General features: G+C 41.0%; 1 protein-coding gene across 3 annotated transcripts in view; it reads right to left on the bottom strand.

The window, feature by feature from the left end:
* hcfc1b (host cell factor C1b) overlaps positions 1–23,739 on the bottom strand; it is a 29,776-nt gene extending 6,037 nt beyond the window's left edge. The window contains exons 1-24 of one of the 3 annotated variants that reach the window (XM_084069282.1): positions 22,645–23,739; positions 20,260–20,408; positions 19,810–19,970; positions 19,102–19,310; positions 17,669–17,753; positions 16,193–16,299; positions 14,888–15,067; positions 13,758–14,072; positions 13,006–13,151; positions 12,679–12,804; positions 12,048–12,269; positions 11,487–11,582; positions 10,438–10,603; positions 9,753–9,883; positions 9,147–9,270; positions 8,946–9,028; positions 7,255–7,396; positions 6,873–6,970; positions 5,604–5,693; positions 4,976–5,071; positions 4,008–4,103; positions 3,302–3,397; positions 2,862–2,928; positions 463–593 (exon numbers count right to left, since the gene is read on the bottom strand). In XM_084069282.1, the coding sequence (XP_083925408.1) occupies positions 463–593; positions 2,862–2,928; positions 3,302–3,397; positions 4,008–4,103; positions 4,976–5,071; positions 5,604–5,693; positions 6,873–6,970; positions 7,255–7,396; positions 8,946–9,028; positions 9,147–9,270; positions 9,753–9,883; positions 10,438–10,603; positions 11,487–11,582; positions 12,048–12,269; positions 12,679–12,804; positions 13,006–13,151; positions 13,758–14,072; positions 14,888–15,067; positions 16,193–16,299; positions 17,669–17,753; positions 19,102–19,310; positions 19,810–19,970; positions 20,260–20,408; positions 22,645–22,825 (3,297 nt within the window). In that variant the 5' untranslated portion in view covers positions 22,826–23,739. Of the gene's footprint in view, positions 1–462; positions 594–2,861; positions 2,929–3,301; positions 3,398–4,007; positions 4,104–4,975; positions 5,072–5,603; positions 5,694–6,872; positions 6,971–7,254; positions 7,397–8,945; positions 9,029–9,146; positions 9,271–9,752; positions 9,884–10,437; positions 10,604–11,486; positions 11,583–12,047; positions 12,270–12,678; positions 12,805–13,005; positions 13,155–13,757; positions 14,073–14,887; positions 15,068–16,192; positions 16,300–17,668; positions 17,754–19,101; positions 19,311–19,809; positions 19,971–20,259; positions 20,409–22,644 lie in introns of all 3 variants that reach the window. The other 2 variants (XM_084069281.1, XM_084069283.1) reach the window with 2 other exon arrangements.
* Between the last annotated feature and the right edge of the window lie 2,309 nt (positions 23,740–26,048).

The following is a 26,048-nucleotide window of genomic DNA, read 5'->3' as shown; positions in this document are numbered from 1 at the left end:
CAGTCTAAATGTCCAGTAATTCCCAACTACTACCACTACTTTTGCATTTGAAACTTTACATTTCTCTAAATATTATAAACTCTCAGGACAGCCTAAGTAGGCCTACAAATATAATTTATGAAAAGGCTACTATAGGCAACAGTGAAGTCGGACTGAATGACTGAAACATTTTTTCTTTTTTAATTCTCTTGGTGATTATCTGGCACTGTAGTTGTGAATTATTAGCAAACTGGACATTTAGACTGAATGTTTCCTTTGTCCTCATCTTGCGCTAATGCACGCAACTGTTTTGCCAGGTTTTGTTTTTGTTGTTTCTCATAAGCGTGCATCCGTTGTCTGTCAACAACACAGTAGTCTGTGCCTTGACTTCAGTGCGCTGACTCTCTCCCCACCCGGCCCCCACCCCCTTGCACTTAAACTACATGTAAAAAGGCTGTTCGCCCATGTAGCATGTATACTTGCCGGTACTGAGGGTCCGGGGGTGGGCGTCGACTGCGTAACCGTGGTAACAGCTCTAGTCTGAATGGCTGTGGTGGTGGATGAGGTTGGCTCTGTAGAGGTGTCTCCTTGTGAGTCATCACCCCCTTGCTGGGCTGGAGACACATTAGAACAACATGAATACATGCAAAATAGCTTCACGTGGTAAGACCCACAAAACAACAGGTCAGCATGTTCAGGATTTGCCAGAAAAAAAGTAGGCCTGCAGGGAAGCTTTTGATTGGTTAGTTAGTCTGTAAGGTAAGTCCGTGGTTGGTCATTTCATAAGGTATGTCTGTCACACATGTTTTTTTTTTGTTTGTCTTAGGCTGCATGCCTTAACCACTTTTTGCTGTGCCTTGGACGTTAGATATGTATCCAATAGGCTCTATGCACAGCAGCCATATTGGAAAGAAATTGGGCTTCTTCTTACTTCCTTCCAGTGGTGAAAAAAGTACTAAGTAAGTAAAAGTATCAATACTGCAATATAGAAATACTACGTTACAAGTAAAAGTCCAGAATTCTTAATTTACTTGAGTAAAAGTACAAAAGTATTGGCATCAAAATGTACTTTGTGAGCTTGTAGATCGGCTATTTTCAAATAGCCTATGTATAAAATAGGGCTAAAGTGGTTAAAGTATGTTTATATAATAATTGACTGCTCATACTGCCTTACGGGTGTGTTAACTCTGAGTGTACACAAATGGAACCGTAAGGGGTCCATTTGTACACTCTCAAGAGTTATGGGGGTGCTTGAAATTAAAAGGTTTGAGAACCATTGTGCTACACAAAGCCTTCATTAGAATCATTGGTAACACCTGTTAAGGAAGTAAGGAAGAGGCCCAATTTCTTTACAATATGGCTGCTGTGCTTAGAGCCTGTTGGCTGGCTACTCCAAGACTGCATCTATATCTAATGCTAATAATATAGTAGTAAAAGTATTATTATTAATACTACCAGTGTTAGCATTACCATGAACAGCAGTAGGGGTAGTAGCCTACTGGCACCATAGAAATAAATATATAGAATTTCTTCTTTTTTTTTTACGATACTATCCTACTATAATAATCGTACCAAAAAATCTGGCTGTCATTCATCCATGTTGCCATGGTAACTGTGTATGGTAGCAGTAGTATGAAATGTTGCCATGGTAACTGTATGGTAGCAGTAATATTAACACATCGACTGCCTAGATCGAGTTAACTCGATAATAGTAATCCAACGCTCGACTGCCTAGATCGAGTTAACTCGATAATAGGTATTTTCATTGGTTTCATCTGTGATCGCGCGGGTCTGTTTACTTTTCATCATCACTTTCGTTTTCCACCTACGTCACACTCACCCGAAGCCGGATGTAAAAAAAAAAAATCGTTTCCGGGTCACATCGTTTTTCTCCGGTCATTTTCGTCCAGAATAGAGAAAACCCCTTTTTTGGACACGCTATAAAATACAAAGGGAAAGCTCCCCTTTTATTTTCTTTGGTCCGGGTGACGATCAGGCATCGTCGTCGTGTATCACATCGTATCACAAGCCGATCAGAGATTGTCGAAGACAATCACATCCGGTTCATGTTGTTTTGACTGTTTGAGCCTGGAGGGAGGGGGGGGGGCGAGTCAGCGAGTCATCGAGGGTGTCATTTTGCTGCGCTCTGCTGGTCGATCGTCGTATGTGTTCAAAACCATGGCCTGAGAAACTTAAATGCATTTAAATAAGAAAATAGAGAAAACAAAAAAACACGCAAATCGCTGGCAGCCAAGGGGGTAAATTTGGAATAAACTCTGGCAGTCAATGTGTTAAGGGTTGCCATGGAAACAGGATGTGGTAGTCATAGATATAAAAGTATAGCTGGGTCATAAGCACCCTACTTCCACGTTCACAGCCACCTGCTTTTCTGGGGGAGCTGATGATGCTTATTGCCATGGATACCATGACAGACTCATCCTCACGCAACAAATAAATGCACAGGCATTACACTTTAGTTGACGATTATTTGTCATACAAATATTTGCGATTAATTATTTAGTTGTGTTTTCTGGCAATGAATAATGGAACATATGAATGCAAATTACATTTCTGTTTGCCATTAAGCACTGTAAACAAAACTGCAAAGGGTGCGCCGCGCGTAAAAGTGGTTAAAAGAGCACGGATGACAATGTCAAAGTAATTATGGAAATATGACACTTGTTAATTTCATCCAGCTGTTTTTACAACAGATGTATTGAAAAGATTCTAACTATTAGGCAAAAATAATTACAATCAGGCAATTATGTAATAATTGTGACAAGCCTTCCCCAATGTACTGATTACTTCTGCACAGAGTTGCTATGAGTGTAAATGTCCATTCTATACATATTCCTACAGTATGTTTGTTGTAGTAGTATTACCTGATGCTGTGGTAGCAGTATTGGTGGTTCCAGTCTCATGGGTCTCACATGGTGGGTTAGAACACACCTAGAAAACACACGCATGCAGTTAGACTGGTACATGATTAACATTAAACTGAGGATGGAGGCTCATTGTACAGGCCTTAACAAAGACTAATTTAATATAGGGATGCATAATATTGAGAATCGTCCATGAGCACTTTCGACAGATGCCATCATATAACATGTGTCAGCTGCAATGTATTTTTTTCACCCCTATATACAGTACACATCAGCTATTTTCCAAAATCTTGAAATAAAAAGAAACATTTTAACAACACAAATCTTGTATGGGGTCCCTGGCACTAAATATCTTCAGATGGGGGCCTGCGGCCAAATACATTAATTTGGGGGTTCTTAGCATGAAAAGGTTTGAGAAGCACCGTCCTAAAGAATCTCACCTGGGGCTGGAGGGGTTGTCCCATTCCAGATGAGGCTGTGGTAGAAGTGTTGGTGGTTCCCGTTTCATGGGTCTCACATGGTGGGTTAGAACACACCTAGAAAACACACACATGCAATTAGACTGGTATACTGATTAACATTAAACTGAGGGTGGAGGCTCATTGTACAGGCCTTAACAAAGACTTCTTAATAGCGATGCATGACACTGATATTTGTCCATGAGCTCTTTCAACAGATGCCATCACATAACATCTGTATCAGCTGCAATGTATTTGGACCATGGTCACTATTGTCACATTAGAAAGTTAGAACGTTTTTATTGTGAATTTCTTTGGAAATCTTTGAATATATATACAGTATACATTTTTAACTCAAATCTTTGCTTCTGGGGGCGAAAAAAGTCAGATAAAGTTAGATATTATAGCAACATACATTTTTTTTCTTTTAACTGTTAGGATTTAGAAGACATTTGTAGAATCCCCAGAGGCAAAGATTTGAGCTAAAAATGTTTGCACAAATGTTTACGATAAAAATAAAATAAAATAGCAGCTATGCCGTGCTTGTAGATCTGCTATTTTTGAATAGCCCAAAGTATAAAATAATGGTTATAGTAAAAAAAAAAATCTAAATTGACACAGTATGCGTTTCCGGATTGAATGGGTTAACATGAAAAGGTTTGAGAAGCACTGTTGTAAAGAATCTCACCCGGGGCTGGAGGGGTTGTCCCATTGCAGATGAGGCTGTGGTAGAAGTGTTGGTGGTTCCCGTCTCATGGGTCTCACATGGTGGGTTAGAACACACCTAGCGCACACACACACACACACACACACACACACACACACACACACACACACACACACACACACACACACACACACACACACACACACACATAATACTGATTAACAGTAGGACAGCAGGCTGACAGGAAATGTGGAGAGAGATGGGGAGTGACATGCAGCAAAGGCCGTCAGGCTCGGGACTCGAACCCACAACGCGTTGTCAGGCGAACATTGAGCCTAGGTGCCTGGACCACAACGCCAGCCTTCCAGGCCCTGTATATTATCTTAACATTCTTATACTATACCACTATATACTATCTATTATTATTGTACTATATTATGATATAATATCTTACACTATTATATTTACTATTATTGTTATTGGTACTACTTGTATCTCCCTCTCTGTCTCTCCCTTCTTTTTTTTTGAGCGAAGCACAGTGAAACACCCTGTGATTACAAACTATCAGGGGATTGATCATACTGGAGATAAATATTCTGTGACTACTTCAAAAGGTAAGAAAATTAAAAGAAAATCGCTGGCAGTCGTTGCACGCAGCCAGAAATAAATCTGTCAGTGAAAGAGTTAAAATGAGACAAAGTGTTGTATTTCTAAAGCAATGGTTCTCAGTGCGGTGTCTGGGGGACCCCCAGGGGTCCTTGAGGGAGTTCCAGGGGGTCCTCAGCCAAATTGGTTAATATAGCATCAAAATCAGTTTAACCCTATATACAGTACACATCAGCTATTTTCAAAGAATCTTGAAAGAAAAATCGGTGAAACATTTTAACAACACAAATCTTGTATGGGGGCCCACTCCCCCGCACTAAATATCTTCAGATGGGGGGCCTGCGGCCAATTACATTAATTTGGGGGTTCTTAAAGAATCTCACCTGGGGCTGGAGGGGTTGTCCCATTGCAGATGAGGCTGTGGTGGTGGTGTTGGTGGTTCCAGTGTCGTGGGTTTCACAGGGTGGGTTAGAACACACCTAGAAAACACGCAACACATGCAGTTAGACTGGTACATGATTAACTGAGGATGGAGGCTCATTGTACATTAAGCCTTAACAAAGACTAATTAATAGGGATGCATAATATTAATCTGTCATCCGTTGCTCAGAGCTCAACCTGACGTACGTTCACCGTACATCCAACTGCAATAACCTGTGGCGACCTTTGTCAATTATAGGGGCAGTAGTGAAAAAAGTTGGTAGAGGAAACTTTTCACTGGCCCCTCTTTCTTCAAGAAAAATGCCGTCTGTATGACTGTGAGGCTGAGCTATGCAGTAAATGAACAAATGCATTTTACATTTACAAAGAGTAAATCGGCTGTTGTAGTTATAACAAGACTGAACTAACAGTAAAGTGTTGTTCTCTTTCACATTACTCAATATTCGCTCGTAATGTTCAAAGAACCAGTGGCAATCTTTTTTTAACCCACTCGATATTTTCTTATATTTTGGCAAATATCTTCATCATAAACATGCCTCAAAGTGTGATTAACAAGCTAAAGAATCTCACCTGGAGGACTTGTCCCATTCCAGATGAGGCTGTGGTAGCAGTATTGGTGGTTCCAGTCTCATGGGTCTCACATGGTGGGTTAGAACACACCTAGAACACACACACACACACACACACACAGGTACATGATTAACATTAAACTGAGGATGGAGGCTCATTGTACAAGCCTTAACAAAGACTAATTAATAGGGCTGCATAATATTTGTCCATGAGCAATTTCGACAGATGCCATCACATAACATGTCTGTCAGCTGCAATGTATTTGCGCCATTGTCCCTATTGTCAGTGAGAAATTTGGATAATTGGAACCTGGTGATGGATTTCCCCTTCCTTGATCACTGAGTAGTCACAAAATGTTGAACCTAATAAAGAAGCCTTCATTTGTGAAGATGATTTCCATTTCCAGTGATGTGGAAGCTTCCCTTTTTGTTTTTTGCTAGTATAAGCTTGTCTCTATCGTGGCTAAAACAGGAACAATGATGTCACTGTGAGTGAATTGTACTAGTGGTCTGCTACGGATAAAAAATAAATAAATGGTAAATGGTGCATTTATATAGCGCTTTTTATCCAAAGCGCTTTACATAGATGTAGATTACATTCACCCATTCATACACACATTCATACACCGATGGTGGAGGAAACCATGCAAGGCACCAACCTGCACTTCGGGAGCAATTAGGGGTTCAGCGTCTTGCTCAAGGACACTTCGACACTAACTCTGGGGGAGCCCCCCAGCCCGGGATCGAACTGGGAACCTTGCGGTTTCCAGTTCACTCTACCCGGCCACTCTACTCCTGAGCCACTGCCGCCCCTGATACGGATGTGTGTGTGATAAAATGTGTTACCTGACATTGGCCTCTACATCTTCAGTTGTTTTTATACCATGTAATGCGTGTATATCTATTTTAGGATTTGATAAGACTTTAACATGAAAATGAGAACAGAGGCACACTGAACCAAATTGAAACAAAGTATTGTATTTCGAAAGCAGTGGTTCTCAGAGTGGGGGCCAGTGTGATGGTGTTCCAGGGGGTCCCCAGTAGGCATGTAATGGTATACCGTATTACGGCGGTATAAACAGCCACAGTATTGATACTGTGATATTTCCGAGCTCACAGTATTTATTTATTATTTTATGTGCATATGATGCGCAACTCCACAAGTCGCGAGACTCGTGATAAAATAAAACATTTCACTTCACGACCACATTAAGATCAGTGGTCAGTAACATAATCCCATTTTAACAGTAACAGAGCGAAAGAATCTCACCTGGAGGACTTGTCCCATTCCAGATGAGGCTGTGGTGGCGGTGTTGGTGGTTCCAGTCTCGTGGGTTTCACAGGGAGGATTGGAACACACCGTAGTGGCTGGGCAGAGAACAGACAAACAGGTCAAACACGTAATTACATAAATACTATAGGATGTCCAGTGGTTATTATTGGTTGTGTAATGTAATTGTGGGACGTCCTGTAGTTGCAATGCCCCTACTAACACCTAAACCCTGTGTTCACTTACATATTTTTTCTACGGTTACTTCAAGAAAGTAACCCTACGGGTCCATTTGGTTACATTTGTACACTCTCCGAATTAAATGAACACAGGTATTTTACAGTGGATAGATGTTTGTTTTTCAAAGTATAGCCCATATTACCCATCGTTTCACCATCTGTAGCTGTAGTAGTAGTAGTTGTCCCAGGCTGTTCGGATGTGGGAGATGCCATTATGGCCACAGGAAGGTCCTGAACCATAGGCTGGGTCTCAACTCCACTGGGAGTGGTGATAAGTGTCACTTGCTGGAGAATGAATGACATCACATTTGTTTTTGGGATTCTACTCATTCTCTTTCCATTTTTCCAACAGCAGAATGAGATTAAGTACTTAGATCAGCAAACATAACAATCAACCCATAGTAAGCGATACAAGGATGAGATCCTAGATCAGCAACATTCAAAGCAATGAATAGTAATGAATACATGGATCATTGGATCAGAGACATAGGGCGCGGTGCGTATCAGGTCCTTATTCTGCTCTGTCCTAGCTCCTATATCCTCACTTGAACATGAAGTAGAACCATTTTGTCACTCAGTCAAGTCTCAAAGTGAAAACAACAAAAAAAAATGTTGTGATGTACCTCTGAAAAAAATAAATTGAAAATAAACTGATTGGTTGGGAAGATGAGGTAAGCTCTGCTACCACGGAAATGCGAAAGACCATATTCATTTCTTTGCTTACATTTTCTGGCGAAGCTGTCGGCAAGTCGCAGACAGTATGAATGAATGCTCAAAGCTCAGAACTTTATTCCTTCCCGAAGGAGATAGGAATTAGTAGGAGGCATCACTAAGTAGATAGGAGATATGAAACTCCTACCAGGAAGACTTCCCAAGCTGAACAGCATGATGTGTGATTACCGCGTCATTTGGGACAGGACCGGTGATTTGGGGAAACCACGCCCCCGGAGAGCCGCTGGAATCCAAACTGCGCCCCCGACCGCCTCCATTGGCTGGCTGTTTCCACAATGTATATCTAGCTGATGATGATGATGGTTAAAATACGCTACGCTATAATAACAATACCGAAAGAGTTTATGAATACACTACTCCGTTTATATAGGTTAATAATTGCTTCTCTGCTGGCTATACCGAAAGAGTAAATAGATGGAGACGGTCGTCGAATGGTTAAAATACGCTTTTAAAAAAAAATAGGAATGGACAAGTGATTTTAGACTGCGAGCAGCTCTGTTAACCCCCGCATCCCTGTGATAATGATATATGTTAAAATACGCTTTTTTTACAGACGCACAAGACCTTCTATTTATAAACTCTTTGGATAAAGCCAGCAGAGAAGCAATTATTATAACCTATATAACACAGACTAGCGTATTTTGACAGCAACAGGAAACAGCCAACCAATGGAGAGGGTCGGGGCCGCGGTTTGGATTCCAGCGGCTCTCCGGGGTGTGGTTTCCCCAAATCACGCGTGATTACTCCGCCCCTCCAGCTGGCAATATTAAGCCCCTAAATGGGAGGGCCTTCATGTCACCAGAAATCGATGTCGCTTAACATGACCCTTCAGGGCAATTCACATCCCATTTCTCTAAACAACATGTATTGCTTTCCTCTCTCTTTGCCTTGTTTCTTCTAATACGCAAAGAAAGAATGCAAGTGTTGAAAATGAGGATTTAATTTAAGGACCTGAGACACACCCATAGTGTACAACCAACCCAATACTGTGATCCTAGAAATATAATGGGGGGAGGAAGAGACAGACCCAGAATGGAGACAAAACATAAGTAGTAGGAGACAGGAGTAGAAGTAGGAGAAGGAGAGGTTTGGGTGTATGTACCTGTGTGCGTGCTGTGGTCACCGGACTAGCCAGCATAGCAGTAGTTGTTAGGGTATTGGAGACTGTTCCCATGGTACTCACAACTATACACAAAAATGTGTTATTACAATACTTGCAGAGACCACTGTATTTATATTCATTCTTCAGTATTTGAGAGAAGACAACACAACAGCACACATTTACAACACACAACGTGCTTACCTGTGTTGCCCTTGACGACCATGACAGTTGGTTTGCTAACAGTAGGTGACAGTCTGACTCCACCCACAGGGACTGTCCTCAGAATGGTACCAGGTTGACCAGGACCAGAACCCTTCAGAACCACCTACAGACAGACATGTTTGATACCTAAATCAATCTGGATACAGCAGTGTGTGTGTGGGGCTTTGTTTTTATGTATAGAAACTAGGGCCGGGACTTTATCGCGTTAATTTAGATCAATTAATTACAGAAAAATTATTGCGCTAAAAAAATTAACACATTTTAATCGCACCTATTTTTGCACCGCAGAGCGTTTCTCACTGGCCGAGTTTCAGACGGACCGATCATACCAGCGCACCGGGTTGGTGCGCTGGTGGGGGGGTAACACCAAGTCCATTTCATAACATTTTACACTCTGGGGGTGCCGATAGCCGAGTGGTAAAGGCACATACCGCATAGGCTCTGATGCCTGACAGCGAGTTCCGGGTACGATTCCCGAGCCCGGCAGACCTTTGCTGCATGTCACTCCCTGACTATGTCTCCCCGTTTCCTGTCTTTCTTCACTACTATCAATACAATATATATATATTTATATAAAAATGTTACCTGTGTGAGTCCCTGCTGTCCGGTTGTTGTAGAGATCTTGGGTACGGTGGTAATGATTTTACCTCCAACTCCTGGTGTGACCATCCTGGTGTTACTGGTCAGAATGGTTATAGGTTTACCGGAAGAGACACCTGGAACGACAGACAGGCAGATCACCTTTTATTCCATTATCCACTTGAACCCTAACGTCCCCTATTCTGGGGCCGAACATTCGACGGAGATAGCAGATCTACAAGCTAACAGCGCATTGCGTTGCGAGTTTGTACATCGGCTATTTGGAGACTTGGTGTAGAGGGGGTAAAGGAGTGGACCATGTATAGAACCCTGAAGGACCACAGTCAACTAAGTATAATAGGGTTTAAGTGGAAGTTGAAATATAATTTAATTAAATATACTAAATTGTCCAAAAGAAACGGTTAGAAAATGGAAAAAATAATCTGTGTTCCAATGGATCTAATAGTAGTTATTTAGTTACAAGCTCTTAAGTTAACCCATTAAGACCGGGAAAGAATCTGTGTCTGTTTTAGATTTCTTTGGTTATTCAAAAATAGCAGATATACAAGCTCATAGCACGGCAAAAAAGAAAGTTGCCCACAGGTTGAGAATCAGTGTGTTAGTGTGAGGTAAGTGTGTGGTGTGTGTGTGTGTGTGTGTGTGTGTGTGTGTGTGTGTGTGTGTATGTTACCGGTAGCTCCTTGCTGTAGGGCAGAGACGGGGATGGTTTTTAGGAAAGTGTGTCCAGGTTTGGAGCCAGCACCGGCTTGTGTGGTCGTGAGGATGGTTGTCGATTTCCCGTCTGCTGATGACACCAACTTCAAAATGGTACCAGCCGGTAACGTACCACCTTTGGTCTGACAGAGAGAGGACAAGAAGAGACATTAGGCTGCTGGTAGAGACTGAGACCGTCAGCTCAGGTGCCTCTGTGCCATCCACACTATATAGTCATAGAGAGTTCATTTAACTCTGTTTAATTTAATTGAGGTATGGCTTTGGTGTACAAGTGGAACTAAATCAAGTGTTCCATTTTAACACTCTCAAACATCATAAAAGCACCATTATCAACTAGAAAAGGGTGCTCCTCGGAGCACAGATTTCCATCAGGCTGGGTGGCCTCATTGGGTGCAGTCGCCAAGGACACAAGGAAGCTGCGGAGGGATATAGTTTGTACGACAGAGGGTGCAACTTTCTGCGTTTGTGACACCCCCATGGTCAGAAGTGAGTGCATTGATATTTCAATTTGGGGTTGATTGGATATTGCGTTCCTGATATGGCGTTTACAGTGAGAAATATCCTCCAACCACATATTTGTGAAGGTAATTACATGTAAATAGAAAGGAATATCAAAACCGTGTTTGACGGTCATTGCCACATGACTCACTAAGACCATTTGAACCAAACTTGGTAAAAAAAAAAACATGTTTCAGCAACAAACAGTGACATATGTATACCTGCTATTTGCACTGTTTTTGAAAAATAAAAAATATTTTAAAAAATGTGCCCAAAATAGGAATGCCAGGTTTAATGTGCTTAATCCATGACAGACATTTTATTGATAATAGAAATTGAAAAATAGTCTCTGCCCGACTCTACTATAAAATATAATTACATAGAATAAAAGGACACTCCGATGTAGCCGGCACATGTGTAAGGTAGGTGTGTGTGTGTGTGTGTGTGTGTGTGTGTGTGTGTGTGTGTGTGTGTGTGTGTGTGTGTGTATATTGTGTGTTAGTGTACCTGTATGATCTGTGTTTGACCAGTAATGCCTCCAGCTTGACCTGGCTTAGACTGAACAACTGACATCATCTTCCCCAGGTTACCTAGGTTACCAAGCTGAAACACAGACATTATTATTAGTGCTACCTTACTATTATTAACAAACAATGTTTACTGGTAAAGTGACAGTGCTTTGTCATTCAGTATATCCAGCTTCGTTCACACCAATATTATATGACAATGTCTAAACAATCAATCAAATTCTGTGTTTGGATTCATACAGGATTTGTCATTTCTAATTTAGTACACAGTAAAATCCTCATTGCTAATTTATCCATTTATAACTCTGAAGAGTGTGCAGATGTATCCAAATGAACCCGTAAGGGCCCATGTGTTTACATGTACACTCAGAGATAAACACTGAGGATTTTACTGTGTAAAGAAGCCACAACACTAGCCTGATAAAAGTAAGATAATAATTGTATCATGTGGTTATAAACTTCCGATATAAAGTTCTGTGTGACAATCCTGATACTCTCTGCATTAATGACTATCTGATGACACACACACACAGATACACACCAGAGTTCCGGCGTTGCCCATGGGGCTCTTCACCAGTGTGAAGGTCTTGGTGACTCCGCCCACCATCGTGGTAACAACCTGCGCCTGCTGAGCGACTGTCACCGTGCCGGACTTATGCACGGTGATGATTGGTCGGCCGGGGGTTCCGGGGGTGGAGCCTACCGAGACCCCACCCAGCTGGGCAGCCGCTTGTTTCAATATGTGAGTACCCGGATTATTTACCTGAACAGGAGACAGACAGAGATAGATAAAGAGACAGAGAGCAAAATTATTATAATTTTCCAGACAATCTTTTTATTTTCTACCAGTGTTAAAACACATTTACTACTTTTAAACAATAGATTTTTATACCAACTCATAATTATGAGCTCAATTAACTAATAATAATAATCATAATAACAACAGGGGGGCTTCTTTAACCACTTAAACCCCAGAATCCGTATTGTGGAGAAAACTAATAGAAAATAGCCGATCTACAAGCTCACAATGCGTGAGCTTGTAGATCGGCTATTTTCAGCGCAGATATTTAATGTGTAGCAAAAACAGAAAAGTCACTAGTATAGAACCCTCAAACTAGTATAGGGTTTAAGTGGTTAACAGGCATGGCGTTAGATACAGGGGTCACACCTACAGTCTTAACCATGGTTGCTCCACTTGGCAGGTTGAGGACCGTTGTGGAGGGTGGGATCTTCTGTGTTGCCGCAGCAGCTGCTGCTAGGGCAGCCATGCCACTCATCTGAGTACTGCCTCCCACGGGCTGAAAGGAAGGAGACAACTAGAAATTAGACCAAATTTACTGTAGACGGCAGGTATTTATTCAATTTTGTATTTAATTTTAATTTGTATCTATCAATGCTGTAGTATATGATGTTAGCATGACTCTAGTTTATGGTGTTAACATATCTGTAGTTTATGTCGTTAGAAGAAGCTGTAATTTCATGTAAAAAAATGTTTTTACCGTCCCCTGTGTCGCCTGACCAGCTACTACCGTACGGACACCAGTGGGAAGTGATGTCACAGTGACAGGAGATTTTGGTACGGCCTGTCTCACCGTGACGACAGAGCCAGCGCTGGTGGTGCCAGGAGCTGCTGCCACTTTCAGCACTGCTGTGGAAGAACATTATCATTACGGTTAATGTACCGTCTGTGCTACCCGTCAATTACTGCTGAACTGTTTCCACCTTCAACACAGCTGAGTTATAACATCATTGCCATTCCTTACGGTAGAATGTCAGAGGCATTCATATGACCAAATGTCATACAGAAACAAAGTCTCACAAACGTGTCAAACATACGCCTACCTGCAGCTCTAGTATCAATATAAATTCTACCTGTCTAGCATTGGTTTAAATCAACTAGGTGCCATGGTTCACCATATTATGAACCCTAATGTCCATATTCTGGGCATGTCATAATTGGCTGACATTTGGCAAAAATAGCCTATCTACAAGCTCACAATGTTGTCTATGTTTGGCAAAAAGATTTGGTGTAGAGGGGAAAAGGAAGGCATCCAGTGCAGACCCCTGAGGGACCCTGGTCAACAAACATACAGTAGTGTTATTATAAATTCATTATAAATTGTTAAATCAAATGCTCCGCTATTGGTACTAATAAACATACATTAATATCAAATCTACCTGTGCTCTAGTATGAATACACATACATCTACCAGAAGCTTTAGTATAAATATAAATATAATATTACATTTACCTGGTGATCTTGTGGCAGCAGCCAATGGGGTTCCTGGTACTGAAGATGTGGGGGAGGGGACTATTGTGAAGCCCTGCATCGTTACACCAGCCTGGTTGGCTGGTGCTGCAGCGGCGCTCTTGAGTGAGGGGGCGGGGGTAATGGTAGGCGTTGTGGCAGTGGCGGGGCTCTGGGGTGCTCCAGGTGTAACTGGGAGGTTGTATTTCTGGAGCTGCAGCAAGTAGGTGTCTGCCGTCTGGGATGGACCCCAGCTCACCTCCAAACTACTGGTGTTGGCCCTGACCAACTGGACACGCGACGGAGCACAGGGACGCTCTGGAGACAAACAGATAGGGCTGTCACCATCATGAAACTTTACTTGATGATTAATTGTCATATAAATAATTCATTTAGCTTTCATTCATTCATTTAGCAATGAATGTTTGCCTTTTAGGCTTCATGAACAAAAATTGCACAGGGCAGATATAACAAATAATAACATACACCGAAATGACTGACAATGACTGGTACCAATAATCAAAATAAATAATGTACTCAAAATAGGCCATATTTAACACTTGGGGTGCCAGAGGTTTATTAAAAAAATGTACGTTGAGTGCCAGGATTTTTAACCATTTTTTAGGAGCCGAGATACAGGCTTTTGAAGTCATAAGTTAACCAGGAAGTGGATTGGAGTCTAAATCTTCGGAAAATGATATCTCCTGGTGCTGTGAAGGAGAAAAACATTTTTTTTTTCTCAAAATTTTTTTTTTTTCAAAAAACGTATATATACGGTTTTGGCACTCCACGGTTGTATTCCCAAAACCGTATATACTGTATACGGTTTTGGCACCCAATGTGTTAATACACTTTTCAATAGTTCTGCTATTTCTGATATTTTTGTAAATGTCTGAAAATGTCGTAAAATGTTTCACCGTGGGAACGATTATGAAAAAGAATTGTGATTATCTCAAATAATTGCGATTAGGCAATTATGTAATAATGTTGACAGGCATACAAACAGAGACAGACAAACAACTTAACTAGTGTATTCATTAGGGCAGTACACCTATTTCTGCTGGTGGTGTTATGACAGTAGAAGTACACCTGTAATAGTATCTGTAGTACAGTAGTAGTATAGTAGTACTTACCAGTCTCAAGGTACCACAGATCCTTACAGCACACTTGGTTGTTCCAGGCCTTCCTGTAGCCGTCTCTCCCGCTCCAGACGTATAGTCTGGAGTTGATGGCGACACTGCAGTGACCAGCCCTTGCTCTGGGAACGTTGTCTTCTCCCATGTCCATCCAAACAGTCTCCCAACACAAATTATCTGACACACACACAGAAACAGACATGTAGTTAGACACAGAGATACTGACTGACAGACAGATGTGGTGACAGGTGCGTAGTGTTACCCAGGTATCCGTCTGTAGGAATGTCTTTTAATGTATCCATTAATACAGTGTTAAAGGAATGAAAATGGAAAATTCTCTCACTATCTATTCATCCTCACGCTAGTTTCTTTCTTTGTCTACAAAACACACAAAGAGTTTGCCAGCAAAACCTTTTGGCAGCTTTCTCCAGTGGAGACAGCACTTAAAGTTTCAAAGAGGGCAAAACAATTAACATAAAATACTCTATACAGTGTGTATGGTATAATCCAGGTCCTCTGAAGCCAAATGATCGTGCGTTCATGTTCTGCTCAACGAGAACATGAAATCTCTCCTGCAGGTTTTCACAGCTTTGTCACACAAAGCTCTCTGCAAGGCGCATGTGCAAGCATGAATGTTTTTGAAAACAACTAAATGTAATGCCTACTATTTCAAGTGCTTGTCAGGGTAAAAATATGATTATTTTGGGGGGTCGTGGCCTGAAAAGTTTGGGAACCCTTGGTGTAGAGTGTGTACATACACAGTAAGATCAAGAGAACTCTTAGAGATACATGGAACTAGAAATACAGTATCACGGTTGTATGCCTCCAGCCCTCCGCCAACCAGTTGAAGTTTACATCCATATCGGTCCTGACTCACATCATATAATGTAGTGAAGATATCAAAGTAATGTAATTGAAGGTATGTTTTACTAAATGTAAGTTAAGTTATCACAAGTTAAGTTATGACAAGTATAAAACATGTTTTGTGAGGTCACAGTGACCTTGATCTTTCAGTTCAAGTGGATGTTAGAAAGTCTTAAGAAATTAACTCAAGGCATTCCAGAGAAATTAATTCAAGGCATTCCAGAGAAATTAATTCAAGGCATTCCAGAGATATCGCGTTCACAAGAATTGGGCGGACGGACGACGGACGTCTGGACAACCTGAAAACATATGCCTCTGACCACAGCCATCGTCGATGGAGGCGTAATTAACACTAAAGAATTTACTATGTAGGTTTAAACAGGCCAGTTAGCATATGTTGTTTAGTGTGTGTGTGTGTGTGTGTGTGTGTGTGTTTACCTAGGTTGAGACAGGCCAATGTGTTTGTACATTTCCATTCCTTTTCATGTGTTGCTGCTTTGACATCTTCCATGACAAGTGGAACCCAACCACCAAATACAAACATCCTGTAAAATAAAGTAACACATCATCACCTTCATTGAAGGGATCAACATCTTTTATTGTTACATCCTATTATACTAAGTATAAATAGAGTAGAATTCTTGGGTTTTGAAAAATGACCATGCTTTGGTATATATTTGGTAGATTAAAGGAAAAAATGCCATTATCAATTCCAATATACTCTCTTTATTTGGCACAAAAAAAGTCCCCAAGTTTGCATCCCGGTCCCGGTCTACGTGTCGAAGTGTCCCTGAGCAAGACACTTTACAACACACTTCTGCATTTTTTTCTAGATAGATTTGAGAAAGATATTTTTGGGGCTTTTTCTGCCTTTATTTGAGAGGAAAGTAGGCTGACAGGAAATGGGGAGAGAGATGTGGGGGATGACACACAGCAAAGGCCGTCGGGATCGGGAGTCGAACCCGCGACACACTGTAAGACTACCAGCCCATGTGGTATGCGCCTGGACCGCTAGGCCAGCGGGCTCCCCTAGATCTGCTATTTTTTTTAAATCTCGAACATTTGTGCAAATGTTTGAATATATATATATATATGTTTAAAGGGAACATTTTGACTCATATCTTTGCTTCTGGGGTCCCCATTACAAAATATTTTGAGATGGGGACAGATACATATAATTTTGAGGGTCCTTGACATTAAAAAAGTTTGAGAACCACTGATATATAGCAACATACGTTTAAAAAAAAACCTGTTAGGGTTCAGAAGACATTGTAGAATCCCCAGAAGCAAAGATTTTAGTTGCAAATGTTCGCTTAAAAAATATATATATATACAGTATATTCAAACTAAAGACTTGCACACATTTTCAGGATTTTCAAAAATTGAATCAGATTTACAAGCTCTGTGCTATGAGCTTGTATTTCTGATATTTTTTGAATAGCCAAAGAAATCAAAAAATGACACAGATGCGTTCCTGGTCTTAACTCCTAACTGTCCCTCAAGCACCTACTGCGCCTGATACTTAGGATGGGGTAAATGCAGAGAACATATTTTCACCGTATGTGCAAATATACAGTGACAAATACCCTTGCCCTAAACGGTCCTAACCACTTGGTTTGCCAAACTTTATAGTACTCAGTGCTGCCTCAAACTGTGGGAAACTGCATTTTTGGCAGGATCTGTTTCCCCCTATAGGCATACAGGTTTACGCCTTTAAACCTGTGATGAGACTCTAATTCTAAGCTAATTCTATAGTACAAAAGCAATAGAGTGCTTGTCTATGTACTAACTTATTACTAATAATAGTAGCAGAGTGTTTGCTAACTTGTTAATGGTAGCAGCAGAGCACCAACTTGTTACTAATGGTAAAAGCAGAGTGTATAGGAACTTGTTAAAAGCAGAGTGTATACTAACTTGTTATTAATAGTAGTAGCAGAGTGAAGGCTGCGAGGTAGAGGAGATGTTCCACTGATCCCTGGTTTTGTCCAGGTCATAGAGTCTGAAGTATAGAAAGCACATCAATCAATAATGAATAAACGCTGCATCATGTTGTATTATATAATATCACCTAATATTATACGGCTGGGCAATGTCTATAACAATCACATTACAATGCTGGCATTTAAAAATACAACAATAGGCAATTACTGATAATTCAGTACTAAAACACACAACAAAACTTTTTTTAAATGTAATTACAGTGCCCCCATCTGGCCAACTGGGGTCCTATGTCTGTCTTGGGAAGCATATAAACATGTAATAGGCTCTATTCACAGCAGCCATATTATGAACACATTCACAGGTGTTACCAATGATACTAATGAAGGCTCTGTTCCATTTAGTCTAGCACAGTGGTTTCCACGACCCCCATAACTCTGAGAGTGTACTAATGGAACCAAATGGACCCGTTGTACACTCTCAGAGTTACACACCTGTAAGGGGCCATTTGGAAGCCCATGAGGGTCCCTGGACCCCAACTGTAGACCCACTGGTGTAACAGAGTGTTTCCAGTGAGCCAACATGCACAATATTAGCACCCTGACTCTGTTTGACCAGAATGGAACAGAGCCTTCATTAGTATCATTGGTAACACCTGTGAATGTCTTCATAATATGGCTGCTGTGAATAGAGCCTATTGTTTCCCAATCATAACAATAATAACTAGAAAAAGTGCTCCTCGGAGCACAACTCTCCGCTGTTGGGAATGTTGGGAATGTTCTATCTGTATAAGTGTCCTATCCGTCCTGTCTATGTAAGTGTCCTATCCCTCCTGTCTGTGTAAGTGTCCTATCCCTCCTGTCTGTATAAGTGTCCTATCCGTCCTGTCTGTATACTGTAAGTGTCCTATCCGTCCTGTCTGTATACTGTAAGTGTCCTATCCGTCCTGTCTGTGTAAGTGTCATATCCCTCCTGTCTATGTAAGTGTCCTATCCGTCCTGTCTGTGTAAGTGTTCTATCCGTTCTGTCTGTATAAGTGTCCTATCCGTCCTGTCTGTATAAGTGTCCTATCCGTCCTGTCTGTGTACTGTAAGTGTCCTATCCGTCCTGTCTGTGTACTGTAAGTGTCCTATCCGTCTGTGTAAGTGTCATATCCCTCCTGTCTATATAAGTGTCCTATCTGTCCTATCTGCCAATTATGTATCAGCCATGCAGCCATTTCGTGATGGTTCCTGTCTTACCTCACTTTGACAGTGGCAGAGACACTGTCAAAGTGATGCCATGTATTTATACAGTATTTCACCGTATTGTCACGTGTCACGTGAGGCTTGACCAATCGGTGTGTCATATTTAGAAAGTGAAAACAATACTCTCCTGCGGAGAGTAATAATAATAATAATGATACCCACCTATGTCGAGCATCCACAGGTCTCCAAGGCGACAGCCACTCATGCCTCCATAGATAATGAGGCGTGACTTCTTGGTTGTGTTGCTGGTGTAAACGACTGCTGTGTGACTCTCTCTGGGCGGAGGCAGCTGTCCAAAGGTCAGTGGAACGTCCCAACCAACGACGCTGGAGCCTGCCCTCAACTCTAATGAGTACAGGTCGTTCAGATACCTGGGGACATACAAAGTAGTTTTGCTGTGTGAGTATTGCGTGTTGTGTGAGTAGTATTGTTGTATTGTGTGTTATGTGAGTTTATTGTGGTGGTATGTCATTTATGAATCCTAGTATCCCTAATCTGGGCACATCATAATAGGCAAGCAAATATTTGGCAAGAATAAAATAGATACCATAAATATTCTGTAATAAATAGATGACCATTCGGGAAACATTTGGTGAAAATAGCAGATCTACATGCTCACAATGCCAAGTTCAATAAGATCCCACTATGGCCCCTTTGGTGACATTCCAAAAAGCCTGTACATTATTTCATCAGTGGGAGAAAGATATCTCATTTTTGGTGTGGAACAGAGATGGGTTTGTAAAAAAAAAAAGTTAAGATGTGCTACTTATATATTATATATTATATATTCTGAGTAACTCACTGTGTGTGAGCAGTGTGTTGTTGTTGTAATGTATGTTAATTTCAGTGTGTTGTTGTGCATACGGATACCTGGGGATGTTGTTTTTGGGGTCTTCACTGTCATTGGCCAGCCCTCCAAACAGATAGCAGCGATTACCAATAAGAGAGAAGCTGTGACCCAGGCGGGGGCAGGGGGGCGGGCCATTCTTAGGAGACTTGGCTTTAAGACGCTTCCACTCCCAACGACTGGCCTGACAAATAAAGGACAAAACAATTATAAAAATGAGTTTCATATCCATCTCAACTGTACACTTTCAATAAAGGCAGAAAAGCCCCAAAAATATCTTTTTTTTAATCTTCTACTCCCAATGACTGACCTGATCAATCACTAAACCAACAAAACTCTATCTAGAACACCCAGGGTCTACATTTATTTGTAGTTTAGAAGTGGTTCCTACAGTTCTTAAGTGCATTTGTAATCTCCAGAAGTGGACTTCCAACAGGTCCTAAGTGTATTTGTAGTTTAGAACTGGAGCTCACCTGTAGTTCATAGAGGTCATTGCTGTATTTTCCATACTCCACCATTCCTCCAAACACCAACAGTCTGGTACCGTCACACACAAACCCATACGCTGCACAACCTGGAGGGATGTCTCCTCTGACAGCTGGGATGAACCACTGGTTGGTAGCTATAACATAAACATTAATAACACAACGATCAGTGGTGGATTAATGCAAGGACTTAAGGTGCTGCGGGGGGGGGGTGCATCACATACCCAGGCAATATTTTCCATGGGTGAGGGGAGAGATAAATGGGTAATAAACTTGTACTCATTGGTCAGCTGCAATGTCTTCCCCTAGGGGTTATATAGAAGCTGACCGATCAGCGCAGCTAAATAGCCTGTGATCAACTAACACAGCAAGTAACCTCCCTGCAAGGAAGTTGCCATGTCAAACATGCAGATGGTTTGGTAAAATTCATGCCTAGCAGACACTGGCATTAAGTGTGGTCAGATGAGTTGGCCACGTGCATTTTCAGAGCTCAGCCACAGGCAAAGAGGCATATGAATGAATGAAATCTTTATTTTGAACATGTTAAAAAGGCCTAGTATCAAGGGCAAGAGTAAGAGTAAGACCAACAAGTTTCTGAACAGCTTCCACCCGGCTACCATCAGACTGTTGCCATGGACTTTTTTCCTCGTGGCTCTACCATATGGATTTCCACACATTTTAACACATTCAATCCGGGAACGCATAGCTGTGTCATTTTAGATTTTTAGCTATAACCGTCATGTTATACTTTGGGCTATTCAAAAATAGCAGATCTACAAGCTCATAGAGCGGCACCGAGTGCAGAGCTACGAGCTTGTAGATCTGCTATTATTATTTTTTTAATCGTGAAAATGTGTGCAAATCTTTGAATATGTTTTTTAAAGCAAACATTTTTATCTCAAATCTTTGCTTTTGGGGATTCTAAAAATGTCTTCTAAATCCTAACAGTTGTTTTGAAAAAAAAAGAACTGTTCTCAAACTTTTTTCATGTCAAGCAAGGACCACCCAAAATGATATGTATTTGTCCGCGATACCCCCCCCCACCCCATCTCAAAATATTTTGTTCCAGGGACCCCCAGAAACAAAGACTGAGTATATAAAGATTTGCACACATTTTCACTCTGAACTTGTAGATCTGCTATTTTTTTTAACAAAAATAGCAGATCTACAAGCTCATAGCGCAGCACTCGGTGCCACGCTATGAGCTTGTATATCTGCTATTTTTGAATATAGCTAAAGAAATCTAAAATGACACAGATGCGTTCCCGGATTGAATGGGCTAACCTGTGAAAGAAGTTATCGCCCCATGTGGTCTACCATCCTATGTGAACCTCCACCTGACAATGCATTGAAACATTTTGTGTGTGAACCTGACAATGCGTTGATACTAATCTCATGAACATACCGGCTGCTAATGTAGACCTATACTTACAGTAAGTGTAACAACCTCACAACTTATGTCTAAGTTTACATCATCCTGACTTTTGAACCACTGTTTTATGTGTATATTCCAACATAATGTCAACCTGTATTCTGACAGTTGTCATCCTGAATTCCAAAGACTGTAGACTGTTTCTGATTGCTGTACTGCTCACTCCCTATGTGATCAATATACTGACCAGGTTACTTCATCAGTTCACTGAGGACAGAAATGTCTTTCTCACACACTATACGTCACACAAATAAAACAATAGAAATCATAGGACCTAGTCTAGGTGTATAATAGTAATATGTCTGGTACAGTAATAGTTCAATCAACAATCTTGAAAAACAGCAAATGTGTGCAGTTTATTATACAATTCATTCTTTATAAATCAAGCTGTTATTTATAATTTAAAAAAGCTGTTATGCTTAATGGACTGAAATGTATTATGCAGTCTGCTTTTATTATGAATCAACCTGATGTTTAACAACACTTTTTTATGTTATTAACAGTTATTTGTTTTGAATAGGGATGTGACGTCATCAATGTTTTCTGTAAAACGCGCCATTTCTCTTTGTGTTACTCCACTGTTCTGTTGTTAGCATGTTCACTACACACACAGTTAGCATTGTTAGCATGCTTACTGGTACACAGCCGCTAACACAAGCTAAGAGTTGTTTTTTACCAATCACCTTTATCTTGTCCATTATAATTAAACACATGGCCATGTCAGTTATGTGTCCGTATATGTCAGATAATGACGGCAACTTTTTAGGATTTGTTGACACTGACAAAAAGTTCCTCTTGGTTTGTTATTACAGTCAGCTAATGCCGGTAGTTAGCGTGGAAGTGATGATACATTAGCCTCCTATAGGGGGCTAATATTTCATCACTTCCACGCTATGTTAGCATAGTGTACAACAACAGTAAGCATATTATCTGAAACTGACCCGTATTGTAGACGTGCAGCTCGTCCACTATTCCTTCATTGCCTCCTCCAAACACCACCATAAGCTCCTTGATGGCCACGGCGCGGTGTCCGTGTCTGGGACGGGGCACCGGACCGGTCCATCCCACCACCCGCTTCCAGCAGGGCTGGATGACCACCGGACCGCTGGCTTCTGTAGACATGGTCGCTCCTCTTGGGAGGGAGACAGTCCTATATAGTTCCAGATAAAGTCTCTATGTTGGTGTCAAAGTAGCCCGCAGCAGCCAGCCGGTGGTTAATGTTAGCTCAACCAGAACCAGGCTAGTTGTCCCTCCGTGAAGCTAACCAGCTAGTTGAAATAAACCAGCTAGCATGCGACAGTTACAGTCGCAGTGAGCAACACTCAAAAGAAAAGAAAAAAAAATACACACTATGATCCTATTATAAATATCCTCTTCAGTGTGCCAATAGATAAAGAATGTTCTGGTTTCCCTAACTTAACAATACTCACTGCATACTGTGAGGTATGCAAGTTCCACTTGCGTTTAGCATTAGCCGTTAGCAAGCTAGCTAGCTAATCTAGCTATCAGAAATCTACGGGAGCCGCCATTTAGCAAAAAAGCCACTCTACAGAAATGATGTGAATAGTCCCAACAGGCCAAGTGAACGGAGATCCAACTATTCATCAATGCACGGCGATTCCATGCATTACTGTGAAAAGACTATTTTTGTGTTTTTAACTTGCATCTAAATGTCAACAGCAGCACTTCTTAATGATGCTATGGGAGCCGCCATCTTGCTGTTAGCAGCCTGAATTGAACACACTACTAGAGCAACTGGAGGAAAATGGCAGCACTGCATTAATAGGCGGCTATGCTAACCTCACAACAACTGTCATGGTTTTAAACCACTTGAGTCAGGCTAATGTGAGATAAAGCCACTTCTAGTGTGTGTGGAGCTATTTGTCACAATACCAGGCCTCCATAGGTCCGTTTTAAATCATGAAACCATGGAAGAATCAGGTTTAAGGAAACCAGCTGCGGTTGCTGTTAGCAGCTAATGGGCTAACGACGTTAGCTACTGTCAGGTTACTAACTCAAGACACTGAGTTGTACACAGGAATAATTGCCAGTTTTATTTATGTAGAAGACAGTGAGCATTTAAAACAACAACTCTTACTCAACACAACCCTCTAGTAAAACAAAATATACAAAACTACTCCAGCAGCCATTGCTTAAAAAATATATATAGTAAAATGTTATGCTGTGTTAGCATCTATATTTTACAGTCTATGGTTAGCATGTAGACTAGCAAGCTTGGCAAGAAAAAACCCAAGACGAGAAAATATGGTGCAGGGATGACTGATTGCCCCTTTATTGGGTTGTCAGAGCCGTGAGCTGTCATACTTAATAGTGAATTGTGCTTTGTCGTTAAATTTACACCATAGCCTACGTAATCGTCAAACGCATACTGTTCAAAAGCTGTAAATTACATTATACGTCTAGAGATCAAGGCTGGGGAGTAAAAGCTATGATTGTAATAATAAATGTACATCATCTCATGCCGCTCAGGAAGGCGCCATCATTTTACAAACTTTATTATCATAGAGTTGTAGACGCTACATCCCTAGCCGTCGCGCTGTGATTGGCTAGTTGGTTATCATGGATGCTGGTTCTCATAACTCATGATGCTATGAATGAATAATAACCCTTCTTTTGAAGAATGTACATTAATAAATGGAATAAAATAGTTGTAATTAGTGCCAGGCAACTGTGGCCACATTTCAGTTTTTGTCAGAATGTTAAAACAATCTGACGGCTTTTGTCAGAATGTTGTAAATCTGCATAATGGCACATAACAAGTACTGCTTTCTATTCAATAACAGTTGTGCTACTGATAGTAAAAAAGGTTCATACAATCTTTGTCAATGTTTTGTCATTAAACATAACTGTATTTTTTTCCATTTGCCAATTTCTCTCATACACCAGTACTTCTGAGTACTCATTACAGGATTTTTCCCCACCCACACTGGGGAAAACAATATTGCCCATGGGTAATACAGTAATGGAATATTTAGATTATGTAACGGTAATGTAGTGATTCAACCTTTTTAATATCAAGGTCCCCTAATTTGATATGCATTAGGCTCCATTTGAACATTTTCATTGTTAGACATTATTTAGAATTCCTTGACTGTATATGTACAGTACTAGTCTGAAGGTATAGAGATAACAGTGTCAGTGAAACTCATTCTTAAAGAAAAACATCACATGGATGCACCTGGGACGTCAACCCCCCGACTTAAGTCCCAGTAGCTACCCACGGTCAGTCCTCAGTGTCTAAAGTGAATGAAGGAAGATGAAAATAAAGATAAAAAGATCAACAATGTTTGAGACAAGACAACTGTCCAACCTACAGAAGTGGTTGGAGACTGCATGTCCCAGAGGAAACTGATTAGGTCCATCCCAGTTAAGTAACTGAATTGAATCCCATAAATACCACTATCATGTGCAATTTCTCACTTTTATGACAAACCAAATTTCATGGGTTAGTCCAATTTTGTAGAGAAGTCTGCATGACTGGTATAAAAAAAAGACATTATGTTCTAATATATCTCTATGGTGTGCATCGAGAAATGAATGTGCCTGTGTTTCAACTGATCTGGGAGCAGCTGGAGGAGGGAGGCCCCGTCTTAGTTCACACCAAGTGGGAACTGGTAAATTTCCTATATTTGAGTAGAGAAATTCACAAGAACAGCCCTCCAACTTGTAATTCCTGGATGGAAACTCTGGTCTGCCTCAGGGCTCTGACTTCTGCCAAGATGCAATACCGTGATGTCAATTTCTGTTTATGCAAAATAGGTATCTATTCCACAGCTTTTGCTGTAGTGAAATCAGCCAAAACAATTTGCAAGTTTCTTTCAGGTGTCAATTTTGTTATGATCTCAACCACTTGAATGCTCTGCTGTGGGAAGTACAAAGTTCCAATTGGGAAACTTCCCAGTTCCCACTTGACAATAGGAGGATCTAAGAGCTGGGATGGATTTTCACAAATCTGGCTTTACAAAGGAGCTAAAGAAAACAACAATATTGACAGCCAGCACATGTAGGCAGGTAAAAGAAAATGATATTTGCACATCCATATAAAGGGCATATAAAGTCAGCACACTGTGTGCAGACGTATTTGTCATTCAGTAGGGGTCTCATCAGCAAATATTTTCAGGCAATGAGTATCAAAAATAGCAAACAGTTTAGTGCAGTCTAGTTTAATAAAACTGTAGTTAGTACACACACACACACACACACACACACACACGCACACACACACACACACACACACACACACACACACACACACACACACACACACACACACACACACACACACACACACACACACACACACACACACACACACACACACACA

Source organism: Gymnoscopelus microlampas, assembly GCF_963454915.1.
Source record: "Gymnoscopelus microlampas genome assembly, chromosome: 10".
In the NCBI taxonomy this organism is placed as follows: Eukaryota; Metazoa; Chordata; class Actinopteri; order Myctophiformes; family Myctophidae; genus Gymnoscopelus; species Gymnoscopelus microlampas.
The sequence above is the reverse complement of the archived record's forward strand: the minus strand, read 5'-3'. Positions and strand labels throughout refer to the sequence as shown.